This window comes from Stenella coeruleoalba, assembly GCF_951394435.1.
Source record: "Stenella coeruleoalba genome assembly, chromosome: 20".
Lineage (NCBI taxonomy): Eukaryota > Metazoa > Chordata > Mammalia > Artiodactyla > Delphinidae > Stenella > Stenella coeruleoalba.
Genome location: NC_137166.1, coordinates 51094805 through 51118750, shown reverse-complemented (window position 1 = coordinate 51118750; position 23946 = coordinate 51094805). Strand labels below are relative to the sequence as shown.

The 23946-nt window shown below is 52.5% G+C and overlaps 2 protein-coding genes across 2 annotated transcripts in view; both read right to left on the bottom strand.

The window, feature by feature from the left end:
* Nucleotides 1–4123: 4123 nt before the first annotated feature.
* GRWD1 (glutamate rich WD repeat containing 1) lies at nucleotides 4124–10440 on the bottom strand. The gene is made up of 7 exons (XM_079907599.1): nucleotides 10092–10440; nucleotides 9769–9886; nucleotides 9454–9616; nucleotides 6903–7116; nucleotides 6630–6772; nucleotides 6278–6475; nucleotides 4124–5140 (listed from the first exon to the last, which is right to left on the bottom strand). Exons 1-7 carry the CDS (start codon nucleotides 10276–10278, stop codon nucleotides 4823–4825), a joined length of 1341 nt encoding a protein of 446 aa, XP_079763725.1. The 5' UTR covers nucleotides 10279–10440; the 3' UTR covers nucleotides 4124–4822.
* Nucleotides 10441–12393: 1953 nt separating this feature from the next.
* Nucleotides 12394–23946, bottom strand: part of GRIN2D (glutamate ionotropic receptor NMDA type subunit 2D) — a gene marked incomplete at its 3' end in the record, with an annotated part of 27397 nt that continues 15844 nt past the window's right edge. Inside the window, exons 10-12 of the mRNA XM_079907314.1 lie at nucleotides 14292–14479; nucleotides 13895–14127; nucleotides 12394–13725 (exon numbers count right to left, since the gene is read on the bottom strand). Coding sequence (XP_079763440.1) covers nucleotides 12394–13725; nucleotides 13895–14127; nucleotides 14292–14479 — 1753 coding nt within the window. The remainder of the gene's footprint in view (nucleotides 13726–13894; nucleotides 14128–14291; nucleotides 14480–23946) is intronic.

Sequence of the window (23946 nt, the reverse complement as noted above, 5' to 3'; positions counted from 1 at the left end):
AGGAAAAGATAATTGACAACATTATGCCATCAGGGAAATGCAAATCAAAACCACAGTGAGATACCACTTCATACCCACTTAGGATGGCTATAAAAATTAGAAAAAACAAAACCAGAAAAGCATTAACAAAGATGTGGAGAAATGGGCACCTTCCTATGCTACTGGTGGAATGTAAAATTACACAGCTGGTGTGGAAAATAGTCTGGCAGTTCCTTAAATGGTTAAACATAGAGTTACCAATTCCACGCCTAAGTATCTACCCAAGAGAATTAAAAATAAGTGTCCAGGGGACTTCCCTGGCGGTCCAGTGGTTGGGACTGTGCTTCCACTGCAGGGGGCTCAAGTTCGATCCCTGGTCAGGGAACTAGGATCCCGCATGCCATGCAGTGCAGCCAAAAATTAAGAATAAAAACCAAAACACAACAAAGTGTCCACACAAACACTGTTCACAGATATTCATAGCAGTATTATTCACAATAGCCAAAAGATGGAAACACCCAAACATCCATCAGTTGATGAATGAATGAATAAAATGTGGTCTATCCACACAGTGGAATACTACCCAGTAATTTTTTTAAAAATGGCATGATAGATGCTACAACATGGATGAACCTTGAAAACACCATGCGAAGTGAAAGAAGCCCATCACTAAAGACCATATATTGTGTAGTACCATTTATATGAAATATCCAAAATGGGCAAATCTGTAAACTGAGAAATAAGCCTAGTGGTGCCCAGGACTGGGGAGATGGGGGGATGGGGAGCGATAGCCAGAGGAATGGGGTTTCTTAGTGGGGTGATGAAAATGTTCTAGAATTGATTGTGGCGATGGTTGCACAACTCTGAATATACCAAAAAAACACTGAATTGTACACTTTAATGTGTGAATTGTATGGTATGTGGGTTATATTTCAATGAAGCTGTTACAAAAAAACAAAAACATACAGTAAAACCCAGGCTTGGCCCTGGCTCTCAAATCGTGGGGAAACCTTTCTAAACCTGTTTCCTCAGCTGTAAAACGGGGAAATTGGATTTCATCAAGGTCAGGAACGGTCTTTCAGTCATATAGACCCAGGGCTCAACCTTGACTCAGTTGCTGACCCACTGTGTGCCTTGGGACCACTGGCTTCATTTTCTGGAGCCTCAGTTTGCTCATCTGTGGAATGGGGATTTAAAAAACAAAAAACAAAAAAAAACCTTGAAAGGAAGAGGAATCCAGAAGAAAGAACTTGGGCTTTTGAATCAGGCAGTTGTAGGTTGAATCCCAGCTCGGGCACTTACTAGCTATATGACTGGTGGCAAGTCACATCCCTTTCTGAGCCTCAGTTGCCTCATCTGAGAAATGGAGGGAATCTTAGCAGCTGAACTAGGAGAAGGGAGAGGAAGAGGGGAGGGGCCAGGCATGGACCTGCAGACCTCACTGCCCTCCAGCAGCTGCAGGGTTAACATCTGGCCCTGTGGTGGAGGGACTTCCGGGACCTGTCTGGGCTAGGGGTTAAATGTTTTGCACATCAGTTCCATCAATACCTACCAAGCACCTAGGTGCTATAAGCCCCCTGTGCCAGGCTCTGGGGATCCTCATGGGCTTCTTAGCAGGGCTGGGGGCACTCACTCCAAGGAAAGCGAGTTGTTAGTTGATGTCAAGTTCAACATCGACAGGTACCCACTCCCCTGCCCAGAGCTCTGCACTTGCTGTCCTTGACCACCCAGACAGCTCCGCCACGTGGGATTTTCTTAGGCCCATACTGCAGAGGCAAAGCTGAGGCTCACGTCAGAGTGGACCGCGCCTGGCTGTGTTCAGCGCCCATCATGTGCCCCAACTCTCTTTTTTTCAGCCTCAACTATTCTGGGCATTAGAGATCGTTCTTCCAGAAATGGGAAACTGAGGCTCGTCGCTGAAGGGGGCAGGTCTGAGGTCAGAATCCAGGCTCTGACCTCGACATTTGCAGCCCTCTCCTGCCTGGAAGTCCCCACTATGCACTAGTCTCCTCTCAGGGGCCACCTGATGACATGATGGGGGAGGGGCCGTGGGGGACCGGAGGGGCCTCCTCACACGCAGTCACCCATCTCTGATGCAGGGACCCTTGGATGCAGGGGCTTTGCTTCTCACAGTAAAGCAAACTGAGGCGCTGAGGTCCATCCCTTGTGCCAGGTCCCTCAGCCAAGGAACAGCAAACCCTGAACTCCCATCCAGCCTTCTCGGTGCCAAAGCCTGAGTGACAGACCGGACCGCAGACTACCCGATCGCACACTCCTATTTCCTGAGCACCGATGTCCCAGGCCTTGCCAGGCTCACCAGGTATCTGCAGCCCGCCCGCTGCACTCCACCAGACCCCGCCGCTCACCTTGGCTGCTCAGGATTCTGGGAGGTCAGGATCATCACTCCGGTTCACAGGCTGGGGAGTGGGCTCAGAGACCTGGCCAGACCCACAAAGTGCCAGGGGTGGGCTGCTGCTTTGGTCCTGAGCCTTTCCAACCCAGGACTCTGCTTTCCTAAATCCTCCTGTGCCACCCTCAGCCCCGTGAGGCAGATGTGATCTCGTCCATTTCATAAAGCAGACAGGAGGGGCCTTCACCTCTGGGGGGGTCCTGTCTGCATCCAACGCGGCCCAGTTCACAGGCAGCACATGGGACTCGGCCTCAGGGCACACACACCTCCCACCAGCAACGGCAGGACTCCAGAGAAGAGGACCCAGAGCCTGAAGTCCTCCCCCCCACCTCCCCCTGACCTGGGAGAGCAGCTTAATGTTTCCATATAAAGGCGACACGGGGCTTAAGATGCATCAACTTCACGTCAAAGTCACTGTCTAATCTGGGGCTGAGAAGCCCCGCCCCAGGTGCCACCCCCCCTCCGCCCAGAAGCACTTTCACACGCTCCCTGAGACCCTGGCTGTCCCCTCACAAGCCCCCCACCCCTCGCTCACGAGTGGGGTCTGGGCAGCAGGTTGGAGGGCAGAGATGGACAGGAGGGGATGTGGTGTGGAGACTGAAGACAGACGAGGGTACAGAGGCTCAGAGATGGGCAGGGAGGGCGAGTGTGGAGGGGCAGCCCTGAGATGGAGGGAAGGACGGAGACCCCCCCCAGGGGGTCACAGGAACCCAGAGGGGACAGAGGCCCGGAGAGAGAGGGGGACAGAAAAGAGGCAGGCAGCCTAGGAGCAACCGAGCAAAGAGAAGTGGAGACACAGGAGCTGTGGTGACAGAGCCAGATGGGGGAGAGATGGGACGAGACGAGACGCAGGATGGGGGGGACGGGGGAGACAGTGAAAACAGGCAGAAAACGGAGGTGGGCTCAGAGCTGGGGGGAGTGAAGCTGGGCGGGGGAGATCGCTCTGGGGCTGGAACGTGTCACTGAGTGGGGAACGGTGAGGACGGGCTGCAGGTGCCGGGGCAGACCCCCGAGCAAGGAAGCTGGGGGCGGGGACGGCTCTCCGAGCCAGGACCCCGGCCCTGGGGCTCTGTGCGGAGACACGTACCTGATGGGGCAGCCCACCCCCATGCCCTCTGCCGGGGGCTCTTCTGTTCGGGCCGACGCGAGCCTCTGTGGGTGCTGAGGTGCTGCGGCCCGTCCTCGGCCCCAGGGGCCTTGTGCCGGGTGCCGACCTCTGTGTCCACAGGAGGATCAGAGGCCTGGCCCGAAGGGGGGCAGGGGGTGGGGCCAGCTCCGAGCTGCAGAGGGGGAGCCAGGGAGGACGGCCAGGCAGGGCGGCTGGGCCTCGGCCCAAGCAGGCTGGAGAGGAGGCGGTGGCAGAGGAAAGACACAGCGGGAGGGGGCATGGAGACAGAGCTTGGGGGCCAGGAGATGCGGGAAGATGGGGACACAGATGAGGGAACAAAGAGATGGTGAGAAAGCGATCATGAGGGCAGTGGTGGAAAGACAAGAGACACGGGGGGCGTTCCGCCTGAGGTGAAGCCTTAAAAAGTTGGGAGGCACACCTGAGATCCCCCCCCAGAGACCTAGAGTGAGTTCCAGACGGAATAAGACATCGGGAAGGCAGGACCTTATAGCACCCAATGGGCTGGGGGTCGGACCCAGTGGCCTAGGGACAGCCGGGGGCCAGGTCCTCCCTCCTCCTCATGAGGCAGCGGGCAGAAGGACGAGTCTCACACACTCCAGGCCTCATTCTGGTCCTTTATTGCCCCTCAGGAGCCCCCATCTCTTCCCCGCTGCACGGTGCCTGCCTTTGGGAGGAGGGGAGAAGGCCCCACGCGGCCTCTCCCTGGGAAGTCGTGGCCAAACCCAGTTGGCAGGAAGACAAGGGCCAACTTCTGCTGCAGGAACCCACTCCTTGAATTCGGTCCATCCACCGTAAGGCAGCTGAGTTCCCTGGGGGAGGCCAGTGGCAGAGAGGTCAAAGGGTCACGCCAAGTGCTGCAGCTGACTAAGTGTCCACAGCAGCACAGGCCACGCCAGGCCCGTCAGGGAAAAAGCCAACGGATTCTTCTGACAGGTCGGCGGGGGAGGGGGTCACTGGGCTAAACCAAGGTTTGGGGCAAGAGGGGTCACCAGAGTCAAACCCACTGGTCTTATAGGGCCATGGGTCAAACCCAGTCCTTTGGTTGGAGGAATCGTGGGAGCAAACCAAGCCCTAGTTTTAGAGCCATGGATCAAACCATATCCTTTGGCAAGGGGGGCACCGGACCAAACCGAGTCCTTTCAAAAAACAGTAAGTCAGACAGAATCCATCACGGCAGCCGATGGGCCAAACTAAGTCCTGCTGGAGAAGCGCTGGCCAACGGATCTGAACGAGTCCCTTCCAGGAGAATGAACTTCACCTTCAGTCCCCAAGTGGAGGGCCAGATAGATGCGGCCTGGCTGGCCTCAGACGCTGATGGTGCGGAAGACGGTGAAGCCTGACAGGGCGGTGCTGACCAGGAGCCCAGGGCACTGCGGGTGCCAGTGCAGCTCCTTCAGAGCCGTCTCGCCCTGGTGCACGAACAACAGCTGCTGGGGAAGGTCTGCCAGCGCAGGGTCAGTCTCCGTGTCGCCGGCCTCGGGGTCCCGCTCCACCGCCAGGTCCCACTGTGTGATCTGGTCGTCTGCACCCGAGGCCGCGAAGACCCCACTGTCCTGGGGGTGCCACTCGACTGAGGTCACGGGGGCCACATGCTGCTTGAAGGTGGCCACCGGGGAGCCAGACTATGGGAAGATGGGAGTCAGGGCCTCTGAGCCCCTCAGCCTGATGCCTGGGGTGACCCAGGCACAGACTCCCACCCCTCTCCAGCCTTAGGGTTCAACCAGGGCTCCACCCCTTGTGCCCCCCACAAACGCAGGTTCTCCGAAAGGGACAGAGCGCAAAGTACAGCTGGTAATAAAGCTGTGATGTCCCAGGGGCTGCTGGGAGTTTGGTTTCACCTGCAAAGAAGCCCCTCCCAGCTCCAGGCCACAAAACCCCAACCCTTGCTCCTCCCTGGGCCTGCCTCAGTTTCCTTCCCTATAAAAGGAAGGCGTGGTTCTGCAAGTGCTCTCTGCCCGCTGGTTCTAGAAGGCCTTAAAGGGGGCAGCGGCATGACTCCCAGGCTCCAGAGGGAGCTGAGGTAAAGAACGACACTTTTACTAAAGCAAAGGTGCTGGTGGGGATTGGTGTCTCTCTCATTTGGAGAAGTGGTTCCAATGTTCCAGTGGCCAATCCACTTTGGCCCTGTGACCTGGCCATGCACCTGCCTGGGGGGCTGGAATCCATTTCTAGAAACTTCCCCAGGGCTGATTCTGTAGAACTCATTACACTGGGGGGAGTAAAAAGACAATCCCGGGAAGGCCCAGAGGTGTATGAAGTCACGGCTTTGTCCGGAGGGAGGCCAGGAGCTGCAACTTCTCCTGCCTGGAGACCCTCTCAGCTCTGCAGACTCAAAGCTTAGCTGGGTGGTCACATCCTACCTGCTCCTGTCCTTTCTGGACCTCAGTTCCCCCTCCCAAAATGAGTGAGCTGGGCTCTGCTCTCAGCTATAAAATCACGGAAAGAAAAATGACCGTCTTCTGAAGCCCTTGAGTCCCTGGGCAGCACGGCCGGCGCATGGCTCCCTGCGGGCAGATGAGAACCGTAGTCTCCGCCACCCAGCCCCTTCCCTCGTGTCAGATCTCCAGATGGTAGAGGGAGTGACTCCACAGCAGCCCCAAGCCTTCCTCTCGCTGAGCCTGTTTCCTCATCTGGACCCCAATTCAGAGAGCCTTCCCAGCTCTCGTGTATAAACCATCTCAGGAGGGAAAACCCACAAATCCTAGTGGCCTCCGGTAGCAGGGGCTTCTCCCGCCCCAGGTGTCCAGCTGGGACAGTACCTTGAACTGCCGCAGGTCCCAGACCTTGAGGGCTCCGTCATCCCCGCCGCTGAGCAGGAAGGGCTCCCGGCGGCTCCAGCTGATGACGTTGACATCCCCATCGTGGGCGGTGTCGGTGGTGAGCATGCAGGCCTTGCTGGGGGCTGCCCGGATGTCCCAGATGCGGACGGAGGCATCGGCTGAGCAAGAGGCAAATACCTGGACCAGGCAGAGTCGGAGGCAAGCTGGTGCACCCCCGCCCCACTCTGGAGACCGGGGTCCAGTGGTGGGCTACCCTCTCTTTTAGTGACCCCCTCATTAGGACCTGCCCCCCTCCCCACGACAGGAGTCCAGACCCCCGGCCCTCCCTCACCGTGTCCTCGGTTGGAGACCACTGCAGGTCCTCCACGGAGCGTGTGTGGCCCACGAATGGCCGCTGGTCCACATGCCAAGAACCGCCGTCCGTAGGCGTCCAGAGGTGGATGTTCTTCTGACAGTCACCGGTCAGCAGGCGCCCTGCGAAGGGGAGTCAGGACACGACCCTGTCCCGCCTGGCCACAGCTCACTCCCACCTTAGCACCCACCCCTGCTGTAGACCCTGCTCCTACCCAGCCCTCAGGGCTAACTGCACACCCCAGGGACTCACCAGGCACACGAGGGGACCAGTCGAGTGCAAAGCCCTCACCCATGTGGCCAGAGAAGGCGAAGATGGGCTTCACGCGGGCCTGCTCGTCCCGGAGGAAGGTCGCTAGGGCCTGGTGGTCATCCACCACCTGCAGAAGCCGCCGCAGTGCAAACACCTCCACCTGGCCCTTCTCTGACCACACCCCAGCCACTGGCTCCTCACCCAGCCACGACACCTGGAGGGGAGGGAGAAGGGGAGCAGAGGTGAGAGGGACAGGAGGCTCCAGGTGGCAAGCACAGCCCCTAACATCCCCCAGAACCAGAACTGCAGCTCCTCAGACCCGCCCTCCACCCAGGGCTGGGACTACAACTCCCAGAAACCTCTGCGGGAATGGAATCAGGGCCTGCAAGAGCAGTTTGGTACCCGGGACAACTCCCCACCCTGCGGTAGAGATGATGGTGCGGGGAGGACAAAACTCCTTCCGGACTCCCAGGAATCGAGGCTGTTATTCCACAAGCCCCCGGAAGTGTGTTCAGGCTCCTGGTCTCTGTAACTGTCTAAATGTAGGCTGCTCACAGGCCTGTCTCCGGATCTCTCTGCCTGTTTACCTTTGCTCACTAGGAGATCCTGTTCAGCCTCAAGGTTTCCAGTAGCCCCTAGCCCTGACCTCTCTCCTCAACTCCAGGCTCACATCGAACTGACTGTTTAGACATCACAAGGCCAAAGCCAAGTTCCTAAACGCCCACTGCCACCTACTCCTCCCTGGAGGTCCCACCTTGGGCCCCAAACGGCAGGACTCATTCCCCACTTGTCTCTCCTTCCTCACACCCACCACCTATGCTGGCTCCACCCAAAATGCCACACTTCCAATCCTTCCTCAGTACCTCTGCTGCTGTCACTCGTGTTACTACCAAAGTCACCCTTCCCTGCATTCCTGTACTGGCCTCCTCACAGGACTGTCCTTCTGCCCTTGCCTCCCTGCAGTCTATTCTCAATACAGCAGTAAGAGGGATCCCTTTAAAACACAAGTCAGATCCCTGCCATCCTTCACTCTAAACCCTCCAACGGTTCCCAATTTCTCCCCAAGTAAAAGCCAAGTCCTTACACTGGCCTACAAGGCCCTAAACAATGTCTCCTCTGTGCCCACCTGCCAAACCCTGTCACTCTCCCCCTCATCCATTCAGCACTGTTCTCCCCAGCTTCCCTCAAAACTCCTCAGTACGCCCCAGGGCCTTTGCACTTATTTCCTTGCCCGCAAACCTCTTCCCACAGATATCCTTGCCTCACTCCCTCATTTCCTGCGGGTCTCTGTTCAAATGGCACCTTATCAGTGAATGCTTCCTTGACCACACTATTTAAAGAGGCAACCCCACTCCAGAAGACTCTAACTCCCTTACCTTGTTTCATTTTTCTCCACAACACTTAGCATCTTTGGACATACACACATATGCTTAGTTTCTTCTTGTTCCCTTTCCCACTGGTATGTAAGTTTCAAGGAGCCAGAGACCTTTTGCACCCCGTTAACTCCCCACGGTCTAAAACAGTACCCGAGACACGGTAATACTTTAATGGAAATGCTTCTCAAGAACTATGCGCCAAGCACTGCTCCAAGTACTATACACACAGCATCTCATTTAATTCTCACATCAACCTGATTAGAAGGGGTTGTAACTCTGAAGCACAAAAGTAACCCCCAAGCCCACAAGAGTCCCTGAGCAATAACAGAAAACATATATCTCAAGTTATAGCCAAGTGCTGTTTCTAGACACCTGAATAACTTTCAGTTATTGAAATAACGCTTTGTGTCATTTCAGTTTATCCTCACACCGGCCCCATCACGTAAGCTTTGTGACTCTCACCATTTTACAGAAGAGAAAAGAACATTAAAAAATACCCCTCTATTAAGAATCTGCCTCCCAATGCAGGGGACACAGGTTCGATCCCTGGTCGGGGAACTAAGATCCCCGTGCCGCGGGGCAACTAAGCCCCCGCGCTTGCTCTTCAGAGCCCACACGCCTCAACTGGAGAGCCTGCCTGCTGCAACTACTGAGCCCGCGTGCTCTACAGCCCACGCCACAACTAGAGAGAGGCCCTCGCGCCACAATGAAGGATCCCGTGTGCCGCAACTAAGACCCAACACAGCCAAATAAATAAGTAAATAAATAATAAATTTAGTACAAATGATGTTTGCTGAAAAAAAACACCTTATAGCATCCAGCACATAATGACAATTACTATAATATATAAAACTATGTGCCAGGGCTTCCCTGGTGGTGCAGTGGTCGAGAGTCTGCCTGCCGATGCAGGGGACACGGGTTCGTGCCCCGTTCCGGGTGGATCCCACATGCCGTGGAGTGGCTGGGCCCGTGAGCCATGGCCGCTAAGCCTGTGCATCCGGAGCCTGTGCTCCGCAACGGGAGAGGCCACAACAGTGAGAGGCCCGCGTACCGCAAAAACACAAAAACAAAAACAAAAAAACTATGTGCCAGGTGCTTTTCTAAGAGCTGAAGGGCGTGGGTGCGCGGGGGTGTGCTCCAGAAAACGCAGGGCAGGCTGCTGGTGCTGTATTTACCCGAACTCTGTTGATGCCGCCATAATGGGGCACCATCGCCAGCTCCAACTGAGGCTTCCGCTCTTCTTCATCCTCTTCATCGTCCTCCTCCTCCTCCTCGTCACTGCTCTCGGATGGCGGGGGCTTTGTCCCATGCAAATTGTGCATCCGAAGCATCATCAATCTGGGGGAGGTGTGGCATGAATGCGGCACCGGGTGCCAGGATCCTTAGTAAGGAGGGTGGGAGGAGGCTGGAAACCTCGACTTCTAGGTCCTGAGGAAGAGGGAGCTGGAGGCTCAGGTCCCTGGTCCTGGGAAAGCGTCAGTCTTACTCACCTGTTGCTTTGGGCGCTCTCGGCCTGGGTCCCAGCACACAGATAAAGTGTAAGCGGAAACTCGGTCCGGTTGTCTCCCAGCTGATCCCGGACTATGTCGAAGCTGAGACAGGGGGCGCCTGGGGATGGAAGGAGAAGTTGGAAAATTAGGATGGGACAGAGGGATCTCAGTCCTCTTGAGTGTGATGTCAACCCTCTTACACCCCAATCTTCTCTTTCAGAGTGCCTCTTAAGTTAAAAGCTCAGAACCAACTGCCCCCTCAGGACCCAGGATTCCAGTCCCCTCCTTCCTCAGGATCCAGGATTCCAGGTGCCCAGGCCTACCAGTCTGTGCTCGGTGGTACAGCACGTAGGCCTCCTCGTCCATGACCAGCTCCTCTCCTTCGCGCAGCGGGGGTCCCCGGCCGGGTAGGTAGACCTGGGCCGGGCCCTTGGACCCTGCGTCGTGGGACTCGGCGTCCATAGGCTCCCCGGTTTCACACGTGCGCCGCCGACCCTTGCGCGCAGCCATCTTTGGAACCTCCCGCCGCCGGCGCGAGGTAAGAGCGTCACTTCCGGGTCTCTCTTCCCTTCTTGTGAGGATCCTCCCTACTGCGCGGTTACCTTGGAAACCTCCTCGTTCACCAATTAGAGAGGGCAATGGGGAGAGGGGTGAAGGAGAGCTAAGGTAACTGCGTCCTGGCCTGGATAGCGAGGCCTGCAGATCCGGGGAAAGTATACCCTCCCCATGACTTTGGGGCGCTCTGCCGCAGAGCAGCGGCAAGGCCTCCTGGGAGTTGTAGTTCTGCAGGAGGCCTGTTTTCCTCATCAACTAGAGGAGCTCCAAGCCCCGACTCTCTCCTCCACCTTTGACTCCCAGCCCCTTCTTTCCACCTAATTAATTATTCGTGTATGCAAATAAGAGCCCTTACTGGCAAGGAGGCTAGGTTTCTGCTTCCTGAGGACCCATAAAGCCGGTTTCTTCTCCTCTCCTTGTTATGAAGGCTTTAATTTACTTCAAAATGGTTAAGTGTAGACAGGATGATATGTGTAAATCAGCTGGTTGAATCTACCCTCTAGGGGCAGGCAGTTGCCTCCCCAGGCGTTCACCTTGCAGCTCTGGTCAGCAAGCACTTAATCAGAAAGTCCACCCTCTGGAGGTAGCTATTACAAGTGCTTCCGCTCTTTTTATTGCCCATCAGCACCAGAGGTTTGGCTAATTGGCATAATGACATGTTAGAAATAGGTTCTCATTGGTGAGATTAACGGAATTCAAGATATGTGGATTGGCTGGGGTATAATAGACACGCTCCTCACTTGCATGAACAGGATATTGAGAACCTAGCAAGCCTCATTACCTGTTGCCATAGGAATGGGACCCTAGACTTGATCCTAAAAAAGTTTTGATCCCAGATCTTTCTTGAGTTCTCTGTCCCACTTCTCCTTCCACCCCAACCCCTTCTCAGCCCTTCTCTTCTTAGGGTCTTTTCTCACTGCCTCTTTGAGTCTTTACCTCCCACACCCCTCCAGGGTCTCTGTTCTTGCCGGAATTCTCTTTCTGCACCCTCTTCCTCTGTGGGACTCTTCTGTTTTTATTTCCTCCAGAGAAGCTTGAGGGGGACTAAGAGACAGACACGGAGCTCACATTGGGCTTGAGGAGGCATAAAAACATGGTTTATTCCAAACACTGCAATATGGGACAGGAGAGTGGGAAGGGAGGTTGGTGATAAGTGTGGACTCCCAGACCCCTCTCTTCCACAACCCAGCTCCAGACCCGGCTGGAGATCTGGGAAGAGGAGGCTTTTGAGGGTCTGCTGGGTCTTCACTGAAAGGTCACAAATAAGGGTTGGCTTTGGAGAGCATGTGATTAGTGGCACCTGGGGCTGGTAGTGAGGTGCGACAGGGTGGGAAGTTTTGGCCTGATGGAGGTTGGGATCAACGCTGGGGCAGTGGAGGCGGGGCTTCCGTTGGGGGCGTGTGCTAGGTCGAAAGAGGGGAAAGCTACCGCGGGTGGAAAAGGAGGAGGGGGAAACGGTTTGACGTCGAGGGACAGAGTCTGGTCGGGGAACGGTCTGGGGCTCGGGTCACAGTTTGGGGTCAGGGGTCACAGTCTGGGGTCGGATGACCATTTTTAGGGGTCGGAAGTCACAGTCTGGGGTCAGGGGTTTCTGTGTGGCGGGGACCAAGGTCTGGGGTCACAGTTTGGCGAACGCGTCTCACAGTTTTGAGTCCCGATGGATGAAAGGTTAAAAACGGGCTTCCCCGGAGGCGTGGCTGGGGCCGGGGAGCTGCACAGTGATGTGGGGGCCACGGCCCCAGGCGTGGGGGAGTGACGCGGGCGTGGCGTGACCCCACCACCTCCTGCCCCATCTGGTGACGTTAAAAAGCCCTTGTCGGGTTTAAAAAAAAGTCCAGTGGCCTCCAAGACCCCTATCCCCTTGTTCCCAGGCTGGGTGAGATTTGAGGGACCAAATCCCCCCCGGCTCGAGGTGCCCCCATAGCGAGGGGCGCAGGACGCTGCTCCAGGCGGGGTCCGGCCAGTTCCATTTCCTTCCTTCCCAACCCGTGCGGGTCCTGTCCACCCCGCGTGCTCCCTCGGGCTGTGGCCTGCGCTGACCGAGGGGGCGGCGGGGCCCCCCAGGCCGCGTCATACCTCGGACTCGAGGCTGGAAAAGTGCGCCGAGCCCCGGCGGGTACTCAGGTCCCCGCCCCGGTGTCTCCGGTGGGGCGCGGCGGGCAGCGGCGGCCCCCAGTGCGCGGCGTGCGGGCACCTGCGCGCGTGGCGGGAGGGCCCGGTGAGCCTGCGCGCGGGGGCGGCGCGGGGACACGAGCTGAGGTCCTCGAGCGATCGCGACGTGGGCGCGGGCGGCGGGAGGTCCCAGCCCCCTGCGGCGCGCCGGTGCCGGTGGTGGTGCGGCGTGGCAGCTGCGGGCGCGCGGTGCGAGGCCCGCGGGCGGTGAGGATGCGACCGCGGGCACCCACAGCGGGCCCGGCGCCGGGGCGGGGGCCCCGCGGCCCAGGGCGGGGGCGGCGGCGCCCACCAGCCGCCGTCCAGGCCGTCGTGTGAGCAGCTGAGATGGCGCGGCGGCGGCAGCAGCTCCAGGCTAGCGCAGTGGCGACAGTGCCAGGCGGCGGGGCCGCTGCGCGGGGGCAGGTAGTCCCAGCTGCCGGCGCGCCAGCCCCCGAGCTTGTCGACCGACCAGTAGCGGCCAGGCGGCGGCCCGAGGCGCTCGGCGTACGGGTAGGGGAAGTCGGCGAACCACCAGGGCTCCAGGCCGCCCAGCGACGCGCCGCCCAGGCTCTCCGAGTCCTCCGAGTCCGACGGCGACGGCTCTAGGTCAAGGTAAGGACAGGGGGGCGGCGCGGCGCGGCACGGGGGTGGCGCGGCCTGGGCTCCGCCGCCCGCTCCCCCCGCACCGCCCGCGCCCCCCGCGCCGGGGCCCAACAGGGGCTGGCTCTCGGGGTCCGAGCGCGGCCAGCGCGTGGGCGCCGGCGGGCTCTCGTCCTCGAAGGCCAGGCGGCAGAGCGGCGGCCCGACGGCTGTGGCCGCGGCGGCCGGGGGCGCGGGCGGCGACGGGAAGCCAGGGAAGGCGCCGGCGGGGGTCTCGGCCGGCTCTTTGTCGCGCACGATGGCGAAGTAGGAGGGCGGCGGCTTCTGCGGGGGCTGCGTAGCCGGCGGAGATAGCGGACGCCCAGTTGCGCCCCGGGGCGCGGCGCGCGCCTCGCCGACGCCCAGGCCCTGCGGCTCGATGGGGCCGTAGTAGCGGTGGAAGCCGTCGGCCAAGCTCGCGCCCCCCGGCGGCCCTGCACCTTTGGCGCGGCGCCAGCGGTCCACAGTGGCGCGCTCGCGGGGTATGAAGGGCGCGGGACCGGGAGCGGGCCTCGCCGCCGGGTACACCGGGCTGGGCAGCGGCTGCGGCGGCGGCGGGGGCTTGGCGGGCGGCGGGGCAGCCTCCGCGCTGCAGCAGCTGTACATGCCCTGCGGGGGTCGCGGCATAATCCCGGTCAGCGCGGGATGCTGCGGACCGCCTACCTTCCCTCCGTCCCTCCCTCCTCTCCAGCACCTCGATTCAGCTCCCTTCCATTTCTAGGCATCCCAGCCTGTTTCCTCCCATCTCTTTCCCTCCGCCTCCCTCTCTCCTCCATACCCTGGAGAAGGCCAGCAGGAAATCCATGCGATGGGTGGGCCCCAGGCAATGCCGCAGGCGCCAGTACACCAGGTGCTCCCAGGCGAAGACCAGCAGGGAGAGGCCCATGGCCACCAGGAGCATGTAGAAGACGCCCGCCATGTTGTCGATGTCCAGCTTGCTGCTCATCACCTCGATTTTGTCATTGTGGCAGATCCCAGAGAGCCACAGCCGCTCCAGCATCTCGATCTCATCTGGGGACAGGAAGGTGGGAGGTCACCTTCCGTGGGCACCCTCTGAGGACCCTCCTCCCTGATACAGGAGTCTAGGTCCTCATTCCCTCCTTCCCCAGTACCCAGGGGTCTTTGCCTCCCCTCCCTTCCCCATCCCCTGTAGGCATCTCTGCGTGCAGCCGCACCATCCCCCAGGAACTGCAGCAGTGCCAGGTCGATGGGCCGCTTCCAGCGGGAACCCTTGTGCAGGGCGATGCCGTAGCCTGTGGTGGCAAAGACCTTGCCCGAGCCGATGGTGACGAGCTTGCAGCCCTCATCTTTGCGGGCCATGTAGTTGAGCACAGCCGCGTCGTAGATGAAGGCATCCAGCTTCCTGCCGGCAGGGGCATGAAGGGCAGGGTCAGTTCCGCGCAGATGCCCGAATGGGCAACCCAGAATCCCTCTACCTCCTAACCTCCAACTGCTCCAGATTCTAACTAGTGGTGAACTGCACCTTTTTGTGCCTCTGTTTACACATCTGTCAAATGGGGACAGCGGCAATACCTCCCTTCCAGCGCTGTTGCACGGATAGCCCCCGGAGCAAAGGAAGTGCCAGAGAAGGTTAGCTGTGACTGTTAGTGAAATAACTACTGGTTCAGTCCTTACTGGAATCTTCCAGAGAAGGTCCCATATACTCCTCCATTTTAAAGAGGAGGACTGAAGCTCAGAAAGGAGAATCATACAAATAATCATAGTGTTAATGATGACTTCTGTTGTTCCAGGCACTGTTCTATCTACTGTAATAACTCCATTCTCTCAACACTCCGATGAGGTAGAAACTATTATCTCCATTATTCAGACTGGGGAAGCGCAGGCTCAGACATGCATCTTAATTTGCTTGGGTTCTCTCTCTAGGCCCTAATTTCTACAGTTTGGTGGGAAGATAAGCACGGATACAGAATTAGTAGTTCTCACTGGTGCACACATTGTGGCATTCGCCACATGTCACTTCCTTCCCAACTGTTGCCACTTTACAGTTATCTCTGTGAGGACTTGATTAATCTCAGCCTCTCCTACCAGAATGCAAGCCCCTCTAGGGCACGATCCAACACTGTCACGTTCTAGGCTGTGACCCAGCAGTTCCTGACACATACAAGGTGGTCGTAAATATTTGTGGAGTAAATGAATGAATGGATAAAGGAATCCACACTTCTGTGGATTCCACACTGTGTAACTCTCCTATGACATAAGATAAGTACTCATGATCTGACCTGTGAAGATGTCCAGGGCGTATTAATGAAAAAAAAAAAAAAACCCACTAGTCCTGGAATCCTAGATAGAATATAGCTCCATAGTTATTTTGTGGGGTGAAGTTTTGGTCATCTTAATTGTAGACACCAGACTAGTTCTTAGAGGGAGGTATCTGTCCTTTCTAGTCCAACATTGTCCAAAAGAACATTCTGGGGTGATGGAAATGTTGCATCAGCGCAGCCCAACATGGCAGCCACCAGCCACCCATGGCTCTGGAGCACATGAAATGTGATCAGTACGACAAAAGGATGTAACTTTAAATTGTATTTAATTTTAATTAATTAAATTATTATTATTATTTTTGCCACACCAAGGCATGTGGGATCTTAGTTCTCCGACCAGAAATTGAACCCGTGCCCCCTGCATTGGAAGCACGGAGTCTCAACCACTGGACCTCCAGGGAAGTCCCTAATTTAAATTTAAATAGTCTTGGACAGCTCAGGTCTGGGGAAAACAAGAGACATCAAGGCATGTGGCTGGATGCTTGGTGAGGAGAAGGCGAAGGGTCTTCCTGATGTGAATACATCACCTGGAGTCTTGAGTTGTTTGTCTATCTGTTGATGTAAATACCTCTGTGTCCCCAAACCTTCAGTGAAGCCCCGTCCACACACTCACATAAGTGCATATAAATGCCTTGTGTGCATGGTTGGTTGCATAGAAATTAAGGAAAAGGACAGACTTAGTCCTTGCACCCCAAAGGGGGAGACAGAGAGAGGATTCCCCAGAATCCAGCTGAAGCAACAACTTGGGGTGGGGCAAGGAATTCAAAGCTCTGGAACGTGGGGAGGGCATTCGCCACCCCGTAGTTGGAGAATGGGGTTTGAATTCATCTTATACAGATCCTAACAGGCAGGGAGAGCCCAGCTGACATCTGGAAACAGACACAGTACATAGGTGAGAAAAATACTGCACTACCTGCGGGCACTGCTGCCTTGTAGGCAAACTGTAATTGCTCTCGAGGTGTCTCTTTGTTTAGGAAAATGCCCTTGGATGGAAGGAGGGTCTTCAGGGGTCCTGGGAGGGGGACATGTACAAGGGAGAGGTGTGGGAGGAAAGAATGGAGAAGTATTTTAGAGTCAACAGTCAAGACTTCCAATGGTGGGAAGGTGAGCAGGGCTTTCAGGAAGAGGGGAGCTGAGAATCTGCTTTGAATTTAATCGTTTGCTCAGTTATTCTGAGATATAATGCCTGCCTCTTTCCCCACCTCCTTACGCCCTACCCACCCACCCCCACCCCGCATTGATCCTAAACCTCTAGTACAACTCAGCCATGTCCGCCAGCCTTTTTTTGGGAAAAATAAAAATTCCCACCCTGTTGCCAGAGGGATCTTGACATTTGAGTCAGCTCCCGTCCCTCCTTGACTCCCGTCCGTCCTCAGTTCACTGCGCTTCGCCGTCTCCCCACTTCACTCCCCACCAGGCTCTTTGTCAGCAAACACCCCCACACCCCTCCTTACCCCTCTGCCTTGTCTCCCATGCACGCCTCCCTCACTAAGTCTGCTCCAGCCACCCTGGGCTTTGTGCAGTTCCTGGATTGCTCCAGTCTGCTCCTGCCTCAGGGCCTTTGCACTGGCCATTCTCTCTGCTGGAATAATATCCTTCTCCCAGATAGCTGCCTGGCTGGCCCCCTCACCTCCTTCAAGTGTTTGCTCCAAAGGCACCTTCCCTGGTACACTGTTTAATACTGCAACCTGTAGCCTCCTTCCTGGGTCTCCCAAACTCTCTCACCCTGCCGTATTTTTGTCCATAGCACTTACCTCCTTGTAACTATAAAATGTCTTTAGTTATTAGCTTTATCATTCATCTCCCCACCGCCCCCCCTCCCCCGCACTGGAATTTAAGTTCCGTGAAGGAGCAGACGTTGTTTGCCGGGCTCACTGCTGTATCCACAGGGTCTAGAACAGCACCTGGCATACAACACGTGCTTAATAAAGAGGGGTTGAATGAATGAATTCAGGCTGGTTTGAGACCAGCATTCTGTGTGCCAATCACCGGTGCTGAGAGGTAAGATTTCATTAATAGGGAAAAATGCCAAGAGGCTTTCCTCCACGGAAAATGCGAGAGAACAGTGTGTACTTTCAGTGAGGGATGTATAAAGATGTGTGTGTATATATGGTTGAATTGATCTGAAAAATAGTGCTTCCTTTAGGGAAAGGGGACTTGATGTTTCCTTTTCGGCCCTCGTAAGTGAGTGAGAAATTGAACCTCTCTCATGGAATGGGCTTCCAGAACTGGCTGGGAGGAGCTGTGTTTCTTTATTTCTTTTTAAGAGATGCATTTCCTTTCTCTTCCTGTGAGGTTGCTTGCCCTCAGCGGTAGGGTAAGCCCACATTTGGAATGTGAGCTAGCCAAAGCCATGAGGCTGCCAATCCCTTGTACCTCTCTGTAAGGATGGAATTTTCTAGTGTTGTCCAAGGTGGTAGCCACTAGCCACAGGTGGCTATTTGAATTCCAATTTTAATTAAAATTTAAAATTCAATTCTGTAGTTACACGAACCTCATGTCCAGTGATCGAGAGCTGTTGGCTACCATATTGGACTGCTCAGATCTCAAATATTTCCATCATCGCAGAAGGGGCTGTAGGCGAGCGCTGCTCTAGACACACATGTGTCTGTCTTCTAGACTAGAATGGAAGCGCTAGGAGAACAGAGACTTTGATTTGTTCACTGCTATACCCTCAGTGCCTAGCCCAGTGTCTGGTGCAAGAAGACCTTCATAAACATTTATTGGATGCATGAATGAATGAATGAGTGAGTGCCTTTTAACTTGCATATGGTTAGGGGTATCTTGCCAGGGAGATCATGATTCATTATTTGTTTTCTTCTTTGGTCCTCTCTATTTTAAAAACATATATATAGTATGTCTACATATACAAATATATACATCTATATGTATGTATGTGTGTATATATATATATATATATATATATATATATATATATATGACTAACCCAGGAAAAGAGACCAAAAAAATACTGACATTGGGGATTCCCCAACAAAAATGGTCCAGACAGCTCACCCTACAGTGAAGTTCACAGTCAACAACCCTGCTTATGTGCTCACAGGCCCACCACTTCCGGAATTTTGGATGCCCGCTCCCAAATATGAACCGACTATTAAGGATTACTAGACATCAGATAAAGCCTCTACCAAGAAAGATAGAAACAAGGAAGGGCCCAGGTTCAATCCCTGGTTGGGGAACTAAGATCCTGCAAGCCGTGTGGCATGGCCAAAAAAAAAAAAAGAAAGAAAGAAAGATAGAAACAAAACAAATGGTGGGGGGACTTGGAGGAAACATGCAGACATGCAGAGAGTAGAAGATGTAAAAAAGAAAAACCCAACAACTATCATTAATATCATCAGAGAAACAGGACAAGATACTGCAGCTTTGAACCATGAATAGGATATTATAAAGTAGGAGACTACAGAATAATGCTATAAAATTTACAAAATACCATAAAAATTCAGAGATCAAAAAAGAGTTCTTAGAAATTAAAAATATACTAGCAGAAGTGAAAAAGCTTAATACAAGAGTGGGAGATAATATTAAGACTATCTCCCAGGGAGGGGCTTCCCTGGTGGCGCAGTGGTTGGGAGTCCACCTGCCGACGCAGGGGACACGGGTTCGTGCCCCAGTCTGGGAGGATCCCACATGCCACGGAGCGGCTGGGCCCGTGAGCCATGGCCGCTGAGCCTGTGCATCCGGAGCCTGTGCTCCGCGGCGGGAGAGGCCACAACAGTGAGAGGCCCGCGTACAGCCAAAAAAAAAAAAAAAAAAAAAGAATATCTCCCAGGGAGTATGGCAGAAAGAGTTAGAAAAATAAGAGAGAGAATAGAAGAAATGGATAGTCCAAGAAGCCCAATATCAAGTTAATAAGAGTTCTAGAAAGTAAAAACAGAAATGGAAGGAAGAGGCGAACTGTAATTGAAAGAATTCAAGAAAATTTCCCAGAATGAATGACCTCAGGATATGACTGAAAGGTCCATTGATGAAAATAGATGAAGACACATTGCTGAGAATTGTCAGCACACTGAGGACAGGGAAAAGAAAAACAGGTCACATACAGGGCTTAGGAATCCAAATGACTGGATTTTTCAACAATAACACTGGAAATTAGAAGACAGTGGAGTGATGCCTTCAAAATTCTGGAGGAAAGTGATCTCCAGCCCAGAATTTTATACCAAGCCAGATGGCCCATCGAGAGTAAAGATGTTTTCATGTATGCGATGTCTCCAAAATGTATCTCCCATGTGCCTTTTGTCAGGAAGCTCAAAAGAACAAGGGAGCAAAACACAGGAAGAGTAAGAAATGGGATACAACAGGATCTGAACCAGGAGGGAGGTGATGGGCTCAAGGTGGCAGCTATGTTCCAGACTGGAGCAGGTCAGAAGGCCACGTGAGGAACTTCTTTAATAAGGTGAAATTAACGGAGTACCTGATGCATCTGAACACATGAAGAAGAGATTCATATAGTTAGTGGAGAATTTGGATTTGAATTAGTGAAGCACAAGGAAAACTCAGCCACTAGGCAATTGAAAAAAAAAAAAAGACAATATCAATGCCAGGAAAAACAAAGAATTGTGTAGAAGAGGAAAGCAATCATGGTTTACTATGTGTGGCATCTATGGGAGCATTTACAGTCAACAAGTAAACAATGAGTATTCATCTAACCAGAATCGCAGTGTGGGAGCTTGGACAACTTAAATAACAGTATGAGTATGTGTCTTCCATAGTGAGAAGTGAATGCAAAATGCCTAAGATTGAAAAATCAAGAGGTAGCCATAGAGACATGGTATTTTGAGACAGGGAGGTAAGTAGCAAAATGAGACAATAAATGAGATGAAAGCAGGTTCATCTGAGGTGGGAGAAATGGAGGGTAAAGAGATGGGGGACCACTGGTGGTTTTCATTTTCTAGAAAAATCTTGTATTTGATTTTTCAAACTATGTGGATGTATAACTCTGATAAAAATTGGATGAAAAATTAGAAAAAAATGTAAAAAGGAATACCAGGGAGAAAAAAAATTCAGCAGAAGCAGGAAATCAGGGCAAGAGGTAACAGTGAGAAACACAGGTATCCTTTGTGAACCTACAAAGCTTCTGGATGAGGGGCACAAGGAGGGTGATTCTGGGTTTCTCGCTGGGCGAGTGAGGTTATGTAGTACAGTGGTTGAGAGGCTAGACTGAGAATTAGACTGCCAGGGTTCAGATCCCAGCTCTGCCCCTCACCAGCTATAGGGTCTTGCTCTGCGTTTGTCTTCTCATCTATAAAACAGGAATAATAATATTCACCTATAAAGAGTTGTGGGTTGAATTGTGTTCCCCAGCATTTATACACTGAAGTCCTATCCCAGTGCCTCTGGATGTGCTCTTAGTCAGAGAAAGGGTCTTTACAGTGGTGATCAAGTTAAAATGAGGTCATTAAAGTGGACCCCGATCCAGTATGAATGGTGTTCTTATAAAAAGGGAGAATTTAGATACGGAGACATGCACAAAGGGAAGATGATGTGAAAAGACACAGGAAGAAGATGGCCATCTATAAAGCCAAGGAGAGAGGCCTGGGACAGATCCTTCCTTCACAGCCCTCAGAGGGAACCAAGGAGGACTTCCAGCCTCCAGAACCGTGAGACAATAAATTTTTGTTATGGTAGCCCTAGCAAACCAATAATGAACTTAAAATGAGAACAGAACTTGATGTATAATAAACACTATGGTAAATTAAAAAGGTATGGGAATGATACCAAGCCTTGGCAAGCATGTGGAACAAATGGAACTTTCCTGCACTGCCGATGAGAGTGTAAACTGGTACAACCACTTTGGAAAATGTCTGGCAGTATCTTTTGAAGCTAAGCAGACACCTCCCTATGACCTAGCAGGTCCACCCGTGGGAATTTACCCGAGAAAAATGAATGTATATGTCCTCCAAACACTTGTACAAGAATCTTCATAGTAGAATATTCACGATGGCCAAACACCGGAAACAACCCAAATGTTCACCAATCAGGTGAGTGGAAGAATTCTGATATATTCCTCTATTGGTATACTCAACGGAATACTGCAGTGAACAAACTTGGTAGTAGCGCTGGATGAAGCAAGCTAGACACAAAAACTATCATATACACTGTTATATATACACTGTTTGATTCTGTTTATGTAATATTCAATGAACCAGGCAAAACTAATTTACAGTGATAATCTATGGTGACTAGAAGGGCAGAGGGGAACTAGAAATTTTCCATACCTTAACCTGGGTATGGTCACATGAATGTATAGCTGATCAATGAACCTCACACTTAAGATCTGTATATGGTGGGATGTAAATTGGTGCAGCCACTATAGAGAACAGTATGGAGTTTCCTTGAAAAGCTAAAAATATGAAAAAAGAGCTACCATATGATCCAGCAGTCCCACTCCTGTGCACATATCCGGAAAAGACAAAAATTCGAATTTGAAAAGACACATGCATTCCAGTGTTCACAACAGCACTATTTACAATAGCCAAGACATGGAAGCAACCTAAATGCTCATCGACAGATGAATGGATAAAGAAGATGTGGTATGTATGTGTGTGTACACACACACACACACACACACACACACACACAATGGAATATTATTCGGCTATAAAAAAGAATGAAATGATGCTATTTGCAGCAACTTGGATGGACCTAGAGATTATCATACTAAGTGAAGTAAGTCAGACAGAGAAAGGTAAATATCATATGATATCACTTATATGTGGAAACTAAAAAAATACAGGGGACTTCCCTGACGGTCCAGTAGTTAAGACTTTGCCTTCCAATGCAGGGGGTGCGGGTTCAATCCCTGGTTGGGAAGCTAAGATCCCACATGCCTTGAGGCCAAAAAACCAAAACATAAAACAGAAGCAATATTGTAACAAATTCAATAAAGACTTTAAAAATGGTTCACATCAAAAAAACTTTTAAAAAAATACAAATGAACTTATTTACAAAATAGAAATAGACTCACAGACATAGAAAATAAACTTATGGTTACCAAAGGGGAAAGCAGGGGAGGGATAAATTAGGAGTTTGGGATTAGCAGATACACACTACTATATATAAAAGAGATCGACAAGGGCCTACTGTATAGCACAGGAATTATATTCATATCTTGTAATAACCTATAATGGAAAAGAATCTGAAAAAATCATATATATATATATATATATATATATATATATATGAATCACTTTGCCGTACCCCTGAAACTAACACATTATAAATCAACTATACTAGTATATATACATATTTATATACATACGTAATACATAGAGAGACCACATCAAATTTCCCTTGGAGGAAATGGTGGCCACTTTAACATGAGACCGACCCCCATGTTACAAGGAAATATGTGGCTTAGCAGAGAGGCTTTTTTTTTTTTTTTACAGTTCCTGCATCTATGGCTCCTCTGTGCTCAGAATGTGTGTTGGGGACCCCTTGAAACGGCCTCTGCTGTGTTCCAATAAAACTTTATTCACCGACAAAAAAAAATTAAAAAAAAATAAATCAATTATACTCCAATAAAAAGAGAAAAAGATCTGTGTATGTTACAGCTCAATTTAAAAAAAAGATGCAATATAAAAAGACACGGGATGAAGCCTCAAGCTATTCTTATGAAGGGCTGGGATTGTGGCTGACATTTGGATGAAAAGAAGAATACAGGTATCCCTCCTTTTAACTCAGGGGTGGGATAGATTTGGATTCATGTTTTTGAGATGGGGCTGGTCTCCCTTGCTGGTCACACTCTCACTGCTCTCCAAAATTCAGGAACCAAGTAGATGTGGGACATGAGGGTCCTACCCTTACCCAGGTCTTGGAATTCTTACTCTCCAAATGTAAGGATGAGATAGACTGGGAATGTGAGGGTTCCCTGCAGAAGTAAAAAAAAAAAAAAAAAAAAGAGGAAGGCAATTCCCCTGCCTCCCGAGGAAGGCGTTTGATACTTGTGAAGTAGGGGGGGCGGGGATGAGTCAGCTGGCTGGCTGGGGAGGATACTCTGGGGGTGAGTAAGGAAGTGAAAATTCCCAGGGGGGTGGGGAGGTGGCCAGAGCCCTTTTATGTTTCATGTTCGTAACCTTCACTATGAAACTTTTTGGCATTTAGATGATGTAGACCCGGGCCGCCCAATGTGGTATCTACACACGTCCCTGTGGCTGGTTTAAGCGCTTGAAAGGTGGCAAGTTTGAACTGAGATGTGTGGTGAGTATAAAATGCACACTGGATTTCAAAAGGTGTGTGTGTTGGTGGGGGTGGGGAGTGGATTATGTAAAAAGGTCGCAACCATTTTTATACTGATTTATGTGTTGCAATAATATTTTGAATATACTAGGCTAAGTAAAATACATCATTAAAACAAATTTCACCTGTTTCTTTTTGTGTCTTTTAACGTGGCTACTAACAATTTAGAATTACACAGTAGCTTGCATTTCCTTTCTGCTGGACAGTGCAGGCAAACTGACGCCCTTCACGTTTCCAATCTTCAATCCAGCACACATAGGCTTGAGGTCTGGGCTTCTGTGGGGATTAAGGG

Bases quoted from the DNA above. Each gene is read 5' to 3' on its own strand.
- GRWD1 (XM_079907599.1), bottom strand. From the start codon at position 10,278: ATGGCTGCGCGCAAGGGTCGGCGGCGCACGTGTGAAACCGGGGAGCCT. The intron at 9,617-9,768 runs GTGAGTAAGACT...CACCTCCCCCAG, and splicing joins GAGAGCGCCCAAAGCAACAG to ATTGATGATGCTTCGGATGC. The intron at 6,476-6,629 runs GTGAGGGAGGGC...TGCCTGGTCCAG, and splicing joins GGTCTCCAACCGAGGACACG to GTATTTGCCTCTTGCTCAGC.